General features: G+C 45.2%; 1 protein-coding gene across 3 annotated transcripts in view; it reads left to right on the top strand.

The window, feature by feature from the left end:
• ANAPC1 (anaphase promoting complex subunit 1) overlaps nucleotides 1–18,998 on the top strand; it is a 314,460-nt gene that overhangs the window by 47,791 nt on the left and 247,671 nt on the right. For 2 of the 3 annotated variants that reach the window (XM_069769209.1, XM_069769211.1), the window contains exons 12-13: nucleotides 3,126–3,191; nucleotides 13,799–13,939. In XM_069769209.1, the coding sequence (XP_069625310.1) occupies nucleotides 3,126–3,191; nucleotides 13,799–13,939 (207 nt within the window). The remainder of the gene's footprint in view (nucleotides 1–3,125; nucleotides 3,192–13,798; nucleotides 13,940–18,998) is intronic. The other variant, XM_069769210.1, reaches the window with a different exon arrangement.

The following is an 18,998-nucleotide window of genomic DNA, read 5'->3' as shown; positions in this document are numbered from 1 at the left end:
AAAAACACTGGAAATCCGCGGTAAATCCGCAGGTAAAACGCAGTGCCTTTTACCCGCGGATTTTTCAAAAATGGTGCTGAAAAATCTCATACGAATCCGCAACTTGGGTTGGGTTGGAATTAGGGTTGTGGTTAGGGTTAGGGGTGTGTTGGGGTTACGGGTGTGTTGGGGTTAGGGTTGTGATTAGGGTTACGGCTACAGTTGGGATAAGGGTTAGGGGTGTGTTGGAGTTAGAATTGAGGGGTTTCCACTGTTTAGACATATCAGGGGGTCTCCAAACGCAACATGGCGCCACCATTGATTCCAGCCAATCTTGTATTCAAAAAGTCAAATGGTGCTCCCTCACTTCCGAGCCCCGACGTGCACCCAAACAGTGGTTTACCCCCACATATGGGGTACCAGCATACTCAGGACAAACTGCGCAACAATTACTGGGGTCCAATTTCTCCTGTTACCCTTGTGAAAATAAAGAAATGCTTGCTAAAACATCATTTTTGAGGAAAGAAAAATGATTTTTTATTTTCACGGCTCTGCGTTGTAAACGTCTGTGAAGCACTTGGGGGTTCAAAGTGCTCACCACATATCTAGATAAGTTCCTTGGGGGGTCTAGTTTCTAAAATGGGGTCACTTGTGGGGGGTTTCTACTGTTTAGGCACACCAGGGGCTCTGCAAACGCAATGTGACGCCCGCAGACCATTCCATCAAAGTCTGCATTGCAAAAGTCACTACTTCCCTTCTGAGCCCCGACGTGTGCCCAAACAGTGGTTTACCCCCACACATGGGGTATCAGCGTATTCAGGAGAAACTGGACAACAACTTTTGGGGTCCAATTTCTCCTGTAATCCTTGGGAAAATAAAAAATTCTGGGCTAAATAATTATTTTTGAGGAAAGAAAACGTATTTATTATTTTCACGGCTCTGCATTATAAACTTCTATGAAGCACTTGGGGGTTCAAAGTGCTCACCACACATCTAGATAAGTTCCTTTCGGGGTCTAGTTTCCAAAATGGGGTCACTTGTGGGGGGTTTCTACTGTTTAGGCACATCAGGGGCTCTGCAAACGCAACGTGACGCCCGCAGAGCATTCCATCAAAGTCTGCATTTCAAAACGTCACTACTTCAATTCCGAGCCCTGGCATGTGCCCAAACAGTAGTTTACCCCCACATATGGGGTATCAGCGTACTCAGGAGAAACTGGACAACAACTTTTGGGGTCAAATTTCTCCTGTTACCCTTGGGAAAATAAAAAATTGCAGGCTAAAAGATCATTTTTGAGAAAATAATTTTTTATTTTTATTTTCATGGCTCTGCGTTATAAACTTCTGTGAAGCACTTGGGGTTTCAAAGTCCTCACCACACATCTAGATTAGTTCCTTTGGGGGTCTAGTTTCCAAAATGGGGTCATTTCTGGGGGATCTCCAATGTTTAGGCACACAGGGGCTCTCCAAACGTGACATGGTGTCCGCTAATGATTGGAGCTAATTTTCCATTTAAAAAGCCAAATGGCGTGCCATCCCTTCCGAGCCCTGCCGTGCGCCCAAACAGTGGTTTACCCCCACATATGGGGTATCAGCGTACTCAGGACAAACTGGACAACAATATTTGGGGTCCAATTTCTCCTATTATCCTTTGCAAAATAGGAAATTCCAGGCTAAAAAATCATTTTTGAGGAAAGAAAAATTATTTTTTATTTTCATGGCTCTGCGTTATAAACTTCTGTGAAGCACCTGGGGGTTTAAAGTGCTCAATATGCATCTAGATAAGTTCCTTGGGGGGTCTAGTTTCCAAAATGGGGTCACTTGTGGGGGAGCTCCAATGCATAGGCACACAGGGGCTCTCCAAATGCGACATGGTGTCCGCTAACGATGGAAATAATTTTTCATTCAAAAAGTCAAATGGCGCTCCTTCCCTTCCGAGCCTTACCATGTGCCCAAACAGTGGTTTACCCCCACATATGAGGTATCGGCGTACTCAGGAGAAATTGCCCAACACATTTTAGGATCCATTTTATCCTGTTGCCCATGTGAAAATGAAAAAATTGAGGCTAAAAGAATTTTTTTGTGAAAAAAAAGTACTTTTTCATTTTTACGGATCAATTTGTGAAGCACCTGGGGGTTCAAAGTGCTCACTATGCATCTAGATAAGTTCCTTGGGGCGTCTAGTTTCCAAAATGGGGTCACTTGTGGGGGAGCTCCAATTTTTAGGCACACGGGGGCTCTCCAAACGTGACATGGTGTCCGCTAAAGAGTGGAGCCAATTTTTGATTCAAAAAGTCAAATGGTGCTCCTTCCCTTCCAAGCCCTGCCGTGCGCCCAAACAGTGGTTTACCCCCACATATGAGGTATCAGCGTACTCAGGACAAATTGGACAACAACTTTCGTGGTTCAGTTTCTCCTTTTACCATTGGGAAAATAAAAAAATTGTTGCTAAAAGATAATTTTTGTGACTAAAAAGTTAAATGTTCATTTTTTCCTTCCATGTTGCTTCTGCTGCTGTGAAGCACCTGAAGGGTTAATAAACTTCTTGAATGTGGTTTTGAGTACCTTGAGGGGTGCAGTTTTTAGAATGGTGTCACTTTTGGGTATTTTCAGCCATATAGACCCCTCAAACTGACTTCAAATGTAAGGTGGTCCCTAAAAAAAATGGTTTTGTAAATTTCGTTGTAAAAATGACAAATCGCTGGTCAAATTTTAACCCTTATAACTTCCTAACAAAAAAAAAATTTGTTTCCAAAATTGTGCTGATGTAAAGTAAACATGTGGGAAATGTTATTTATTAACTATTTTGTCACATATCTCTCTGGTTTAACAGAATAAAAATTCAAAATGTGAAAATTGCGAAATTTTCAAAATTTTCTCCAAATTTCCATTTTTATCACAAATAAACGCAGAATTTATTGACCTAAATTTACCACTAACATGAAGCCCAATATGTCACGAAAAAACAATCTCAGAACCGCTAGGATCCGTTGAAGCGTTCCTGAGTTATTACCTCATAAAGGGACACTGGTCAGAATTGCAAAAAACGGCAAGGTCTTAAAGGTCAAAATAGGCTGGGTCATGAAGGGTTTAAATATAAACTTTTTACGCTTTATTTAACATTTGATTCTACTTTTTCATTTTTAGAGTATTAACACGATGGTGGTGTTGGAAATAAATGGGAATTTGATCCTGTACACTGGTGTTGTAAAGGTGAGTGTATCCATGATAAATTGTGCTGCAACATTAATAGATCTCTATGCATCTATTTAGATCTTAAAGAAAAGCTCCCATCAAAATTTTTATCCTCTTAATATACTGCAATCATATTATATAGCACTGTGCTCTTAAAATTTCTCATTTTGCCTTTCTACCCAGCTAATTCTTCTGCTTTCCATTAGGTTAGTGGTCCCCAACTTCAGGCCTCGAGGGCCGCCAACAGTGCAGGTTTTCAGGATTTCCTTAGTATTGCACAGGGGTTGGAATCACCTGTGCAGATGATCATATTACCACCGATGCAATACTAAAGAAATCCTGAAAACCTGCACTGTTGGCGGCCCTCGAGGCCTGGAGTTGGGGACCCCTGCATTAGGTCTATGATTTCACATGATTAAAAACCGACTAGCTGAATCCTTCGAAGGCTGGGTTCACATTGCGTTGCAGGTGTCCGTTAGACGGACTACGTTACACTGCGGCATAACGCGCTGTAACGCAGTCTGTTAACGCCGCCATTAATTCCTATGTCGGACGCATCGCTAGCACAAGCCCACAACGGGCATGCGCTAGCGATGTGCCGTCATTGAGTGACGGACCCTGGGACGCGGGCTGCAGCGTTTCCGGGTCCGTCACTGCTAGCGCAGATAAAGCATCTGCTAGCTCTATCTGCGCTAGTGCGATTACATATCGGCACTTGCGTTAACAGCAGCCCGTTAACGCATGTGTTGAACGAGCTGCTGTTAACGCAATGTGAACCCAGCCTAAGCTCTAAGTAGAAACGGGAAGGCAATTTTTCTCTGTATGAGTCACTGCCCGGAGGAAGATGGAGCAGCTGAGTCAGGAGTTGAAGAGAGAAGTGATAAATGCAGGGACAAGAGACTTCCTGTTTCTACATAGAGCAGAGAAAAGAAGAATTATCTGGGTAGAAAGGTAAAATGAGCAATTGTAAGTACACAGTGCTGTATAATATGATGTTTGATAGTAAGAGGTAAAATCTTTGAGATAAGTGCTTCTTAATATGTACATATGTAGCAAGTTGTCTAATACATTAATTTTCCTCCTTTTAAGAGCATGTCATGTTTTGGGTTAAGTGATTTTCTAGTGGAAACTTTCTTTTATACTAGCTTAGCTCCAGAATCAAATGAGGACATGCTGCAGCCGCCTCTAGATGGAGCTAGCTGCACACTGCTGTCTTATTGCGTTTAGGGTGTAATCTGTAAGCCATAAGCATCTTAGCAAACTTACATTTCACAGCCAATGGACAGAATTGTATTATCTGTCCCAATGAGGGTATTGTTAAACGTTATCACTCAGAGCTTCAGCTACGAGATTGTCTCTTTCATAATTAGGATTGCTTTCCTTTTTCTGTAAGATAAACTACTGGGTCATTTGACTTTTGAAATGAGACTGCCTTTGTTGAAATAAGGATTATATTCCTGTTATATTTTTGCAGTAATATATTTATTTTTCTGGGTAGGCCACTATATATTGATATATAGATTTTTTCCATATGTCTGTTATAGCTATTTTCTGGCATTATTACTAGCACACCTGGGTTCCTTTTTTATGCGCATTATGCCCCATACCTTCCATGCTTTTGGCATAATCCTACTAAAAGAAGTCCTTTTTGTGGCTTTGTTAATACTATTATGTTATTTCTTCTGCGCATAAGTGTTTAATTGTAGTACTTTACTATCGATTTTTTTGTACATATAACAACGGTACTACATATTGCCTCTCGGTGGTTACTCTTTTTTGCATATTTTCCACCCCCATATTTTATCTTTTTTTTCGGTATCTTGTATTTATGTATGTTCTAATAAAATTCTGTTACTTTATGGCTATACTGCTGCTTTGTTTCTTCATTTGATGCTAATAATGATTAGAAGCTTTGCCACTAATCTAGGCAGGTATTTTCCTTTTTTGATATACATGCTAAGTAGTCAACACTGTATTTTTTTTAATAACTGTAATTTTTATTAAAGGTTTTAACAATAAAGACGTAACACATTCTTTTTTTGATTCAAATAATTTTTTATTAAGATTAACAAGATAAATGACATGTTACATTCTTATTTTCAATACAAAGCTTTTTCCCCCCCCTTCAAACATTCCCCTTCAATCCCACCACCCCCCAACCCCACCCAACAAAGCAGCTCACCTTGGTTAGCACTTCCATCATTAGACCAATATACTATCTAATCCCTCGGCCAATAATATAAGCCACATTTAACATTACCATTAATTAGGAACCTTAATTAACTCTCCCTCTATAATACCCCTATCCCATAGCAATCCACGGAGACCACATTTTATTGAACATTTCGATTTTCCCTCTTTTTTTTTATAAAACCCCTTTTCCAGTGTCAGGCCCTGCTTCACATACTGGAGGAACTCTCCTCTTGACGGCGGTTCTTCCCTAATCCAATTTCGAGCTATTACCTTCCTAGCCATGTATAACAATCTGGCAATAGCTATCTTTAGGTGTTTATCCACTCCAATCTCATCCACGCATCCCAACAAGCACACTATAGGATCCCTTGGCACCTTACATCCATACGCACCTTCCATATGACTCAAAACTACCACCCAAAAAGCAGCCAGTCTCGGACACGTCCACATCATATGGAGTATATCAGCATCTGCAGTTTTACACCTCGGGCATTCAGAATCATCACGCAAACCAGCCTTATATAGCACCATCGGAGACTTATAAACCCTGTGTATCACATAGAGCTGTGACAGTCTATACGGTTCGCTCAGTGACAATCGTGGGACCCATTCTAGCACCGACTCCCAAGTCTCATTCTCCATTGGACCCAGATCCCTCTCCCACTTAGCTCTCGCCATTATTGGAAACCCCAATAGGAAAGTGTGCAACAGATCTTTATACAAAGTAGATATGACTCCCCCAGTAGTCCCTTCATTACACACATACTCCAGTACTATATCCCTCTGAATTCCAATACCTCCGTTTCTACTCTGAGCTCCAAAAGCATGCCTCATCCGCAAATACTGAAATTCCCCCACAGTCCCAAGACCAAATTCCGCCTGTAATTGGGAAAATGATTTCAATTCACCTCGCTCAATTATTTGATACACGTATTGAATCCCTTTGACTTGCCATTCTGTCAGTACCCCCAGTGCCTCAAACTCCTGTAAGTTGCTGTTATGCCATAGCGGTGAGAATCTAGTCAAATCCGTGACCCCCCGTATATGTCTCAGCCTACCCCACAGCCTGCGTATCAACAACACAGTCGGGTATAATTTCCCCAGAGCACCCAGGGATCCATCCTCCAAACATTGTACCACTGGCCTTCTTTTTGTCACCACTTCCATCAGCCGCTGTACCGCCCCAGATGACCCTTCATGCGCCCAGCCTTTTAAATGCTGACTCTGGGCTGCAAGAAAATATATTTCAGGGTTAGGCAATGCCAATCCCCCATCTTCCTTGGGTCGCTGAAGTGTCTCCAGTTTGATACGCGGATGCTGTCCCCCCCATATCAAATTCCTGAACAGAGAGTTAATCTGTCTAAATCTCCCGCGTGGTATCCAAACTGGCGCATTATGAAGAATATACAGTATTTTTGGCATCAAAATCATTTTAATAAGATTCACCCTACCTACCACAGATAAATGCAGTTTAAGCCAAGCATCCGCTTTCGCTTTAAGAACACCTAAGATTGGAGTCAAATTTCTATGCATATAGTCAGTAACAGGCATAGATACCCATATTCCAAGGTACTTATATTGGCTAGTCACCTCCAGTCGCCCATCCTCCAGTGGCTCCCCACCATCATCATCCACCTTAAACAAGACAGACTTACTCCAGTTTATCCTAAGTCCCGACACCGATCCGAAACTCTCAATAATCCCAATGGCTCCCTCCAAGGACGTACCCGGGTCAGCCAGAAATAGCAGAATGTCATCCGCATACAACGCCACCCTTTCTTCAATCATCTCATATTTAAACCCAGTCACCTCATCAGACCGTCGAAGCTTAGCAGCCAGTGGTTCCACAGCCAGAGCAAACAAAAGAGGAGAGAGCGGACACCCCTGTCTCGTCCCTCTAGCCAGTTGTATGGTCCGTGATTACTCCCCATTTACCCAAACCCTAGCCATCGGCATCGAGTACATCAGTCGAATCCAGGATATGAACTGCGGTCCAAACCCCATACTCCGGAGCACCTGCCAGAGATATCCCCACTCCACACTATCGAACGCCTTATGAGCGTCTAAAGATGCAATAACTCTCTGGCCACAGTTGTCGGATCTGAGTTGCAAATTCATATACAGCCTTCGTAAGTTGATCGCAGTGGACCGATCAGGCATAAAGCCGGACTGGTCTGAGTGCACCAGGCCGGAAATAACACTTGTCAACATCATCGCCAACACCTTAGCCAGAAGTTTAACGTCTGTAGTAAGCAAGGAGATTGGCCGATATGAATCCGGCTGTGTCGGGTCCTTCCCCTCCTTAGGAATCACCACTATTATGGCCTCCCGCATAGATGCCGGTAGACGACCGCCACTCCTAGCCTCCTCCAGAAGTACCCTTAATTTAGGGATCAGCACTTCCCCAAAGTTTTTATAAATTTCAGCAGGAAATCCATCTACGCCAGGTGCCTTCCCATTAGCCATAGACTGCAGTGCCCGACCCAACTCCTTCTCCGTGATGGGAGCTTCCAAATCTTCTCTATCTATGTCACTCAGCCTTGGGAGCTCCAATTCCTCAAGGAACGCCACCGTGTCCTCCACCGACCCATCTACCTGAGAGGAATATAGGTCCGCGTAAAAATCCGCAAAAATGTCCAAAATCTCTGAAGTCTCAGAGACAGCCACACCGCTCCCCGATACCAAAGAATGAACAAAGGAAGTGTTTCTCTGGGCAGAAGCCACTATCGATAGCAAATGACCGACAGATTCGCCCTCCTGGTAAAAAGCCAGATTCATGAATTCCCTCTTCCTTTCAGCCTTACCAAGCAATACCTCCTCCAACTGACTCTGAGCTGCCTTTAGCCTCCTCCCAGCTTCCGGAGTACCCGCTATAACCATCTCATCCTCGGCTATCCTCAGCCCTGCAACCGCCAAACTCTCTGTCTCTCTCGATTTCCTCTTACACCTGCTAAGATCCCTGAACAGCAGTCCCCTCAAGTACGCTTCCCAAACAGTAAGAACATCTACACTTCCCTCGTTGATCTCAAAAAATTCCACCAACTCCTTCTTTATCTTTTCCAAGTCCATACTGTGTAGCCAATTAGGGTGAATCTTCCACTCCTTCCTGCTCCCGATCCGTGTCCCCACCGGCCGAAATTCCACCTCAACTGGACTATGGTCTGAAAGAGCCCTAGGCAAATATCTCACCTTCCCTACCATCGTGTCCAGTAAACAGTTACCCAGCGCCAAGTCAATCCTAGACAAAGTACCATGAGCTGGCGAGTAGCATGAGTACGTCCTTTCCCCAATGTCTAACTCTCCATAAATCAATCATACCTACTTCCCGGACATAGGTCCCAAACGTAGTGATATGTCCCCCTGTTCTATTCTGGGGATTTTTGTTTTTGTCCCAAAAGTCATCACAGATATTATTAAGATCGCCAATAATTAGAGATGGTAACGGTCCCCAACGCTCTACCCTCTCCAGCACCTCTCTTATCTTCTTACTTGAGTATGGGGGCGGAATATACATTGCCGCTATACACATCAACACTCCATTTATTTTACATTTCACCAACACATACTGACCATCCACATCCTCTTTTACCATTACCTCCTCATACTGCACCCCTGCAGGTATTAACACAGACACACCCCTAGAGTACGTCGAGAAAGTAGAATGATACGCCCTCTGTATCCAGCGCCTATTCAATACATTCACCCTCTCCCGCACTAAATATGTCTCCAGCAGGCATATCATCGAGACCTTCTGTTCTCGGACATACTGCAGACTTGCCGCCCGCCGTGTTTTATCCGCCAGACCTCTCACATTCCAGCTCAATATTTTAATACAATCTCCCATCATGTGGCTCATCATTTCTTAAAGTATCCAATTTCCCAAGTATGAGCTGCCCCAACCCTCCCACCCCCTATGCCCCCTCCCAACTTGCCTTTTACCCCCCCAGTGTAACGCATTCTTCCTCTCATCAAGAGTGGGGCTCCACTGCCCACTGCGAACACTCTCCCTTACTTAACCCTCTCCATTCGCGTCCCGCTGCCATAGCAATCACAATTTCCCCCCCAACTTTCACTTTATTGTATCTTAACATTTCAACTTATATTAACATATAGAAAAAGTACCAAACCAGTTCACAGTACCCAGCATAACCCTCCTCCCCCGTACTTAGTAGTTGGTACTGTCCCCTCCGGCCATTCCTTCAATATGGCCCAGCAAAACCCCCAACAGTTGCTCAACTCTTTAACCATTGCTAACGAGCGCAGAACTCTCCTCTATCGACAGAGAAAACAAATCCCAACTGGATCTTGCCGAAATGTCAGTCGCCCATTCCCTTAAGTTTTTTCTCATGAGTATCAAGCCACTGGGTAGCGTCCTCCGGTGTCAAGAAAAAGTGGGTCTTATTAAAAGCCACCAGTCTCAGCTTGGCGGGAAACATCACTGAATACTGCACTCCTAGCTCCCTCAGTCGCCGCTTGACTCCAGTAAACTTCATCCGCTGTTTCTGAACCGCAGCGGAATAATCCGGATAAATAGCGATTTATTTTTTTTTTGACCTCCAGCCGTCAGATCCTCCATTTCTCTAGCCTTTCTGAGGATAATGTCTCTGTCCCTGTAGTTCAGTATTTTAGCAAGCATGGTACGGGGATTTGCTCCTGGGGCAGGGGGCTGCGGCGGGACCCTATGAGCACGTTCAACAGCAAAAACTTTTGTCAACACTGTGCTCCCAATCTTCTCCAGCAGCCAGTTTTCAACAAACTCAGTGGGATTTCTCCCCTCAGTCTTTTCTGGCAGCCCCACTATACGTATATTATTTCTTCTGGATCTATTTTCCAGATCCTCATTTTTGGCAGCGAGCTCGGCTATTGCTTGGGCGAACTTCTTTTCAGCTTTTTGTAGCTTAACTATGTGATCTTCTGCCGTGCTCACCCTCCTCCACCACTCCTATACGTTTGTCCATTTTCTGCAGAGCCGCATTAATCTGTGCCGTGTCCCCTTTAACTTCCTGCATCTGCTGGGCCAAGGAGTTCAGGGATTGCTGACATGAAGAGATCAGTGTGATAACATCTCTAAGAGTCGGCTTCTCTCCCTGTGGTATGCCTCCAGGTCCCCCACTAGCCCCAGCCATGCTGCCTCTCTCCTTCCCCCTCTGTACCTCATGCTGCTCAGCCTTGCTCGCTTCCTCCTCCTCCTGGTCAGCTCCAGCTCCAGATCCTGGTTCTGCCTCCTCAGCAGCCTCCACTCTGGCACACTGCTGCAGCTTTGCGGCCACCTCCATGTGCCGCTGACATGCGGCGTTCTCCTTCTCGGCGTCCTCCCTAGCATCGGCACCATCTTGGCCAGCTCCTGCATCGCTGGTGCCAGCGTCTTTCTGCCGCCTCCTGGTCATCGCTGCCGACTCCGGACCCGCCGCTCCGCACCGCTGCACTCTCCGGACCTTCAGCCAGCCGGATTTAGGTGAGTTTACCCGAAAATCGGGGTTAAAGCAGGATTTTTGTCCTTCTGGCAGCAGGAGCACTCTTCCCTGCTTCCACTCACATGGCCAGCTAGGACACGCCCCCCACGTAACACATTCTTTACTTCAATGATAATAAAAGACTATGTAAATCAGACATAGATAAAGACAAAAATTGCATCCCATCCTCAACTTCCCACCAGGACAAGGATGATATTCCTCACAAATTGATCTTGTCAATTTTGAAGGAAAGGGGCAGAGACACCAAGGGAAAGCTAAAGGGGGGAGGAACAATGATGGTGAGTGCAGGGGTTAGCCGTCTTGCTGTGCACAATAATAGTCCCATGGAGCCCACACCGCCTCAGACAGGTCTAGTTATGTGTTCAGGGTAGCTATCAAGTATTCCATTTGAGGTCTATCACACATCTTATTGCAGTACTCTAGTTGAGGGTGGAAAAGCTCTTCTCCAACAACCCTATATTTTTCATGTATGTAAAAAAAATGGTGATTCAGTTTACCCTCTTTTGTGACAGTTTTCATTTTTGCTTGTTTTGTTTTGATCTTTTAAGTCATAGCTTCTTTATTTTTCCGTCGGCATAGCCGTATGAAGGATTGTTTTTACAAGATGAGTTGTAGTTTACAATGACTGCATTTATTTTACCATCTAATTTACTGAAAAATGGGGAAAAAAAACCTCCCAAGTGTTTTGAAATAGTAAAAAGCGCAAACGCTATTTCGCCATTTTTTGTGGGGTTTCATTTTTTTTCAATATTTATCTTACAGTTTAACCCCATAGTGACGGAGCTAATTTTGACCTTAGACACGGCCAAATTTTAAATATCTGACCAATGTCATTTTATCTGGTAATAATTCTGGAACGATTCAGGAACGCTTGGATCACAGTGATTCTGAGACTGTTTGTTTTTTCGTGAGATATTGTACGTTCATGTTGGTGGTAAATTTTGGTTGAGATGATTCATATATAGTTATGAATATATCGATAATTTGACAAATTTGAACATTTCACCATTTTCAAAATATTAAATTTGTATGCCCTTAAAGGGAACCTGTCACCCCGTTTTTTGAGATTGAGCTATAAATACTGTTAAATAGGGCCTGCGCTGTGTGTTCCTATAGTGTATGTAGTGTACCCCGATTCCCCATGTATGCTGAGAAATAACTTACCAAAGTCGCCGTTTTCGCCTGTCAATCAGGCTGGTCAGGTCGGGAGGGCGTGGTGACATCGCTGGTTCTTCCTCAGCTTTACGTTGGTGGCGTAGTGGTGAAGACACAGCGCGCGATCTGCGCTGTCATCCCTTTCGTCGGTGGGGGCGGCCATCTTCCTGGGGCCGCGCGTGCGCAGATCGAGTGCTCTGCTGCACGGGGCTTCAGGAAAATGGCCGCGGGATGCCGCGCGTGCGCATTAGAGATCGCGGCGGCCATTTTCCCAAAGCCGAGTTTGCATCTCGGCTTTGGGAAAATGGCCGCCGCGATCTCTAATGCGCACGCGCGGCATCCCGCGGCCATTTTCCTGAAGCCCCGTGCAGCAGAGCACTCGATCTGCGCACGCGCGGCCCCAGGAAGATGGCCGCCCCCACCGACGAAAGGGATGACAGCGCAGATCGCGCGCTGTGTCTTCACCACTACGCCACTACGCCACCAACGTAAAGCTGAGGAAGAACCAGCGATGTCACCACGCCCTCCCGACCTGACCAGCCTGATTGACAGGCGAAAACGGCGACTTTGGTAAGTTATTTCTCAGCATACATGGGGAATCGGGGTACACTACATACACTATAGGAACACACAGCGCAGGCCCTATTTAACAGTATTTATAGCTCAATCTCAAAAAACGGGGTGACAGGTTCCCTTTAAATCAGAGATATGCCACAGAAAATAATACATTTCCCACATGTCTACTTTGCATCAGCACAATTTTTTAAACATATTTTTTTTTGTTAGGAAGTTAGAAGGGTTCAAAGTTGATCTGCCATTTCTCAATTTTCCAACATAATTTTCAAAACCATAATTTTAGGGACCACATTACATTTGAAGTGACTTTGAGGGGCCCGTATGACAGGAAATACCCAAAAGTAACACCATTCTTAAAAATTCACCCCTCAAAGTCCTCAACACCAGGGGTGTCAAACTGCATTCCTCGAGGGCTGCAAACAGGTCATGTTTTCAGGATTTCCTTGTACTGCACAGGTGATAATTTAATCACCCACACACATAATGATTACAGCACCTTGTGCAAAGCTAAGGAAATCTTGAAAACACGCATGGTTTGCGGCCCTCGAGGAATGCAGTTTGACACCCCTGCTCAAGACCATATTCAAGAAGTTTATTAACCCTTCAGGTGCTTCACAGGAATTACTGGAATGGGGAAGGAAAAAATTAATCTTTTGCTTTATTTCTCAAAAATTTTGCTTTAGCCCCATTTTTTTATGTTGACAAGGATAACAGGAGAAACTGGACACCAAAATTTGTTGTGTAATGTCTCCTGAGTATGGTGATGCCCCATATGTGGGGGAAAACTACTAAATGGGCGCACAGCAAGGCTCGGAAGGGAAGCCGCACCATTTGACTTCTTGAATTCAAAAATAGCTGGAATCTAGAACAGATGCCATGCCGAGTTTTATACTGTTATACTGTTAAGTATAGAGAGTGGGTGGACTCCTAGTGGAAGCCAACTGAAGAATTAGCATGATACTACTTTTAACCGCATCCGAGTATTTCACATGTAAAGCTTTACTTGAAACTATTTCTTTGGAAACGATTGATCATCATTTTGATGTGTGCTTGGTAGTAAAGTTGTACTCTATTACAGCTTTCCCCTGAAATTCAAGCATAGTCTTCGGTAATACACAGTAGCATACTGGAGGATCTTACTCCTTCACTCTGATATTGAATTTGTGTTTTTCTGTTTGAGTGTCGCCAAAAGATGTATAGAAATATAATTTATTCTTTATGTCAAAGGTAGGAAAGATTTTCATTCAGGGACTGCCTGCACCATCTCTCAGCATGTCAAATCCAATGCCTCGGCCAAGCACTCCTCTAGAGAGCATCAGCACCCCTACAAAACCACTTGGCAAGCATTTGGTCCCAATGGATGAAGTGGTAAGAGTATTCTATCTGTATTAACTCTACTCCTATATTATATCACTTTTGGCATAAGCAACGCTGTTACTACAGGTTTTATAGAACAATGTAAACTTGACATGAATAAGTCCTACTTGTATATAATAATGAAAGTACTAAAAATAAGGGTGTATGAATACACTTATCTGTTTAGTCACACAGGTTTAGTGGTTGTTCAGTCACACTTTGAAAATCAATCCATCAATATCAGATCAGTGAGACAAGTGTGTCAAATGATCGGCTACTAGCAGCTCCGTCTGGATGCAAAAATTGAACACTTTTTTCAATGTGTAGTGGCTGCTGTCATGTTCCGCAGAACAGCTCCTATTTAGGAGACTAGTTAGGCTGTGTTCACACTTTGTGTCATTGCTTTTTTTTTCTTCTTTTTAAATGCAAATTAAAAGCTGCTTTTTACAGTACAGAAAAAGCTATGAAATTTCAGAAATCTCATTCACATGCTTGTGTTTTTTCTTCTCCTGATTGACTTGGAAAACTACTACGGTTTTAAAAACTGCAGAATGTCAATTCTTTCAGCATTTTTGGAGCTTTTTTTCACCCATAGAAAGCCACGTGTAAGAGCAAAAATACAGCAAAAGCGTTTTTACAACATTTTTTGGTGAAAAAAGCGAAAGGTACAGCAGGATGTGAAACTCATTTATTTTTGTGATTTTTCCCAAATTTAAATCAAAATGTCTTGGTGTCCTCACATGAGCTTGGCAGCTAGTAGAAGTGCAGTTTAAATTGGTGATATATGTCCTACCAACTCAATGCCCTACCGGTATGTGAAAACAAAACTGAATCGACTCAATGTCCTACCAATGTGTGACAGTAAAAATGCCAGACCACTTCTACTCACCCCCACTGTCTTTACACTTTAAATTGTGTATTTTTTCATGAATTAATGTAACCATAGGTTGGAAACAAAGCAGAATTCTGAGATTCAGAGAAAATTGGCAAAAAAAGCAGCAAACCCTGTGTTTTGGCTGCAGCTTTTTTACGGTCAAGAGGTCAGGTTTTCGCTGCAGAAAAAAATGCAGCAAAACAGCAAGGTGTGAATATAGCTTAACTATTGCTGCTGTACCCTGCAGATGCTGCTACACATTGAATAAAACTGCACAGGGCAACTCCGTTTGGAGCTTTGAGGCTGCTGGGTGTCAGACCCACACTGATTAATGACTTGCCTTAAGGATATAGCCCCCGTCTCACATAGCGAGATCGCTAGCGAGATCGCTGCTGAGTCACAAGTTTTGTGACGCAACAGCGATCTCAGTAGCGATCTCGCTATGTGTGACACGTAGCAGCGATCAGGCCCCTGCTGTGAGATCGCTGGTCGTGTCGGAATGGCCTGGACCATTTTTTGATCGTTGAGGTCCCGCTGGGTAACACACATCGCTGTGTTTGACACCCTACCAACGACCTCGTTGACAGGACGTCCCATTGAATCATCATGAAATAGCATCGTTCAACAGGTCGCTACAGTTCGCCGCATCGCTGCTGCGTCGTTGGGGAGATCGCACTGTGTGACATCTCACCAGCGACCACATAGCGACGCGGCAACGATCCCTGACAGGTCGTATCGTTGTCGGGATCGCTTAAGCGTCGCTATGCGTGACGGGGCCTTAAGTCATCAACATCTTCTTGCCAAACAACCCCTTTTAAACTCTTTTTCTCCTACGCCTCATTGGGGGACACAGGACCATAGGTGTTATGCTGCTGCCACTAGGAAGACACTAAGTGAACATAGAAAGATTAACTCCTCCTCTGCTGTATTCACCCTCCTGTTAGCTCTATTTGAACCAGTTCTTGCTTATTGTCTGTAGGAGGCACTTGGGTCTGGTTTTCAGACCCCAACGTTTTTATTTTACTTTCTAATTTTTCTGTAAATTTTTATTTTTTTAGTTAACCGAGTGAAGGGTTGACTGATTCTTTCAAGGTTCCGATCTCCCCAAAACATCAACAGGCGAGAATGCGGAGTGTCCCCGTACCATCTCCTGCGATGACTGGAAGCCATTCCTGAGCTCACTTTAGGGGCGACGGTTCCTTCGCGGTCCCGATCTCACCACATCAGCAACAGGAGAGCACATATTGTCGCCTCCATGTATCCTCTCCTGGATCCAGGCCTATACCTGGACATTCTGCCTTGTGGGATATACAGAGGCCCCCAGCCCCCACTGCATCACCACTGATAGAAAACGGATGATGGAAGTCCCTCTCCACCCCCCTGGCTATGGGGATGGTGGATTGAGGGGGGAGTCCCACGACCAGCAACACCGCAGCTCCAGCTCTACTACATCACCTCTGTGAGTATGAATGCAGGTGGCACCATCCAGACGACAGAGAGGGGGTCCTGGTCCCTGGGGGGAGCGGTGTCACAGCGTCCAGCTGCGTTTTACACCACTTTTTGGGGCTTTTGGTTTCGCCCCTGCCGATGCTCATTTACGGGAGGCTTCATAAATTTAGTCCCCAGCTTTTAGCCAGCCTAGGCCGCGTTTTGCATGGCTCCGCCCACGCAGCCAGCACTTCCCACACTTCTGGCTTTTCTCATCCTAAACGAGAGGCGCCCCTCCTGCTCTCGGTGGCCATCTTCCTGCACCTCAGAGGGAATACTAGAGACTGCTTCCTGACAGAAGTGGCAATAACAGCAGTGCTGACAGAAGTGCTGTGAGGAGTGAGGACACCGACACCTTCTCTGGGGACACGAGCAGGACCTGGGTAAACTGAATCCTCTGGAGCTGAGAGCTTAATCCCTTTTCAGTGCATTTTCTCTGCACATACTCCCTCTATCCTTTCAAGGGTACACTATGTCTCAATCTAAGGCATCCAAAAAGGCTCCTGGGTAAGCTGAATCCTCTGGAGCTGAGAGCTTAATCCCTTCTCTGTGCATTTTCTCTGCACATACTCCCTCTATCTTTTCAAGGGTACACTATGTCTCAATCTAAGGCATCCAAAAAGGCTAACAAAACAGTGTTTTTTACCTCATGTACCACTTGCAATACTGCCTTGCCCTGAGCTCACAGTACTCCGTTCTGCACAGCTTGTGACCCGGCATGCACCCAGGAAGACCTGCCTCCGCTACCGACCTCAATGAGCCTAGTCCCCCTGAGTGGGCTGGGTCTCTGTCACAGTCTATGGCTTCCCTGGCCAAGGCAATAGACTCTCCTGAACCCCTCCTTAAGTCAGGACATCAGTTTGCCGGCTGCGGAGGTCACTTGCGACGGTCGGGAACAGTCCACCAGCAGGGGTCGTACTCTGTCAAAGGGTGCTCGGGTTTCTAGAAAAAGGACCCATGACACGTCCCCCAAGCATGCTCGTGCTTTGACATCCATGAGCTCAGTTTCTCTCCCCCTCTCCTGAGGTTCGCAGCGATCATAATTCGGAATACGAGTCTGATGCGTCCTTAGTCCAGGACTCACAGAACTATCAGGAGACACTTGATTCTCTTATTGAGTCAGTTAACAAGACTCTGAGGTTGAACAACGGATCTATATCTCCTCCGGATCACGTAGTGTCTTTTAAGAGGGCTAAACGTCCTCACGATGTTTGGCAATCATCCTGAGTTTCAGGACATTATCCAGAGACATAGGAATCGACCAGATAAACGGTTCACAGGGCAGAAGCCTATTGAGTCGAGATATCCCTTTTTCTCCTGAGTTACGGAAGGATTGGCTACAGTCTCCTTCAGTGGACCCCCCCGCATCGCATCTTGCATCCAAAGCGCTCCTATCCTTGTCTGATAGTTCCGCAGTCAAAAATCCCACTGACCGTTAAAATTGATAACCTTGCTCGGTCAGTCTTTGAGGCCTCTGGAGCGGCGCTCTTTTCATGCTTTGCCGTGACCTGGGTGGCTAAGGCTATGGTCGCTTGGGCAGAGTCTTTAACCGCAGTCATTCAGAATAGTGATCTTCCCCCGGAGGCAGCAAGCCTCGCTAATCGGGTATCTCAGGACGGGGGTTTCCTAGTAAGCGCTTCTTTAGATGCGGCCAACTGTGCTGCACAGTCATCAGGAGGGCACTATGGCTCAGAGAATGGCGAGCGGATTCTGCTTCCAAAAGATACTTAAACTCTCTGCCTTATCAGAGTGGTCGCTTATTTCGAGAAAAACTGGACCAACTTATCTCCGATGCTACTGGAGGAAAGAGTAAATTCCTTCCCCAGCAAAAGCCCACTCGGCCGTTTCGGAGCCAACAACAGGTCCGGACCTGGCCTTTTCGCAGGAATACCTGGTCCTCTACAATCTTCTCTTCTGGATCAGGGCGGTAGAGACAGGTTCCCTGGTCTCATATAGACCTAATCATATCTGTAAGAGCAGGCCAAAACTGTCTGGATCCAAGGGAGCCAGATCCCATAGATCCTCTACACAATGACTCGTTACAACATTCGGTGGGCACCGACAAAGTAGGCGTCCGCCTACTTTCGCTCCGCCAAGTCTGAGTCTCGGTCATTCATGACGATTGGTCAGAAAGCTGGTGTCCTCCGGATACAAAATAGTTTTCTTCCCCTCCCCCAACACGTTTTTTCCTGTCTTCTCCTCCCAAAACAAAGGCAACAGCCTTTTTCACTGCCGTAGATGGGCGAAGGGACAGAGTCATTATTCCGGTCCCTCAAGACGAAAGGTTCAAGGGTTTTTACTTGAACCTATTTGTGGTTCTAAAGAAGGACGGAACAGTGTGACCCATACTGGACCTGAAACTGTTAAACAGGTTTGTTAGAGTGCGGTGTTTCAGAATGGAGTCTCTCCTCTCTGTCATTGCCTCGATGGAAAAAGGGGAGTTACTAGCATCCATCGACATCCAGGATGCTTACCTTCACATTCCGATTTTTCCTCCTCACCACCGCCCTCAGAGTCTTCACCAAGGTCATGACGGCTGTCATGGCCATTCTTCACGCTCGGGGAGTGGTGGTGCTTCCGTATCTAGACGATCTGTTGATCAAAGAACCGTCTTTTCGGACCTGCGAGGATTGTGTAAGTACCACGGTGGATGCACTTTCTCGCCTGGACTGGAAGATAAACTTAAAAAAGTCTTCTCCAGTACCAGCT

This window comes from Ranitomeya imitator, chromosome 5 (genome assembly GCF_032444005.1).
Source record: "Ranitomeya imitator isolate aRanImi1 chromosome 5, aRanImi1.pri, whole genome shotgun sequence".
NCBI classification, from domain to species: domain Eukaryota; kingdom Metazoa; phylum Chordata; class Amphibia; order Anura; family Dendrobatidae; genus Ranitomeya; species Ranitomeya imitator.
The sequence above is the reverse complement of the archived record's forward strand: the minus strand, read 5'-3'. Positions and strand labels throughout refer to the sequence as shown.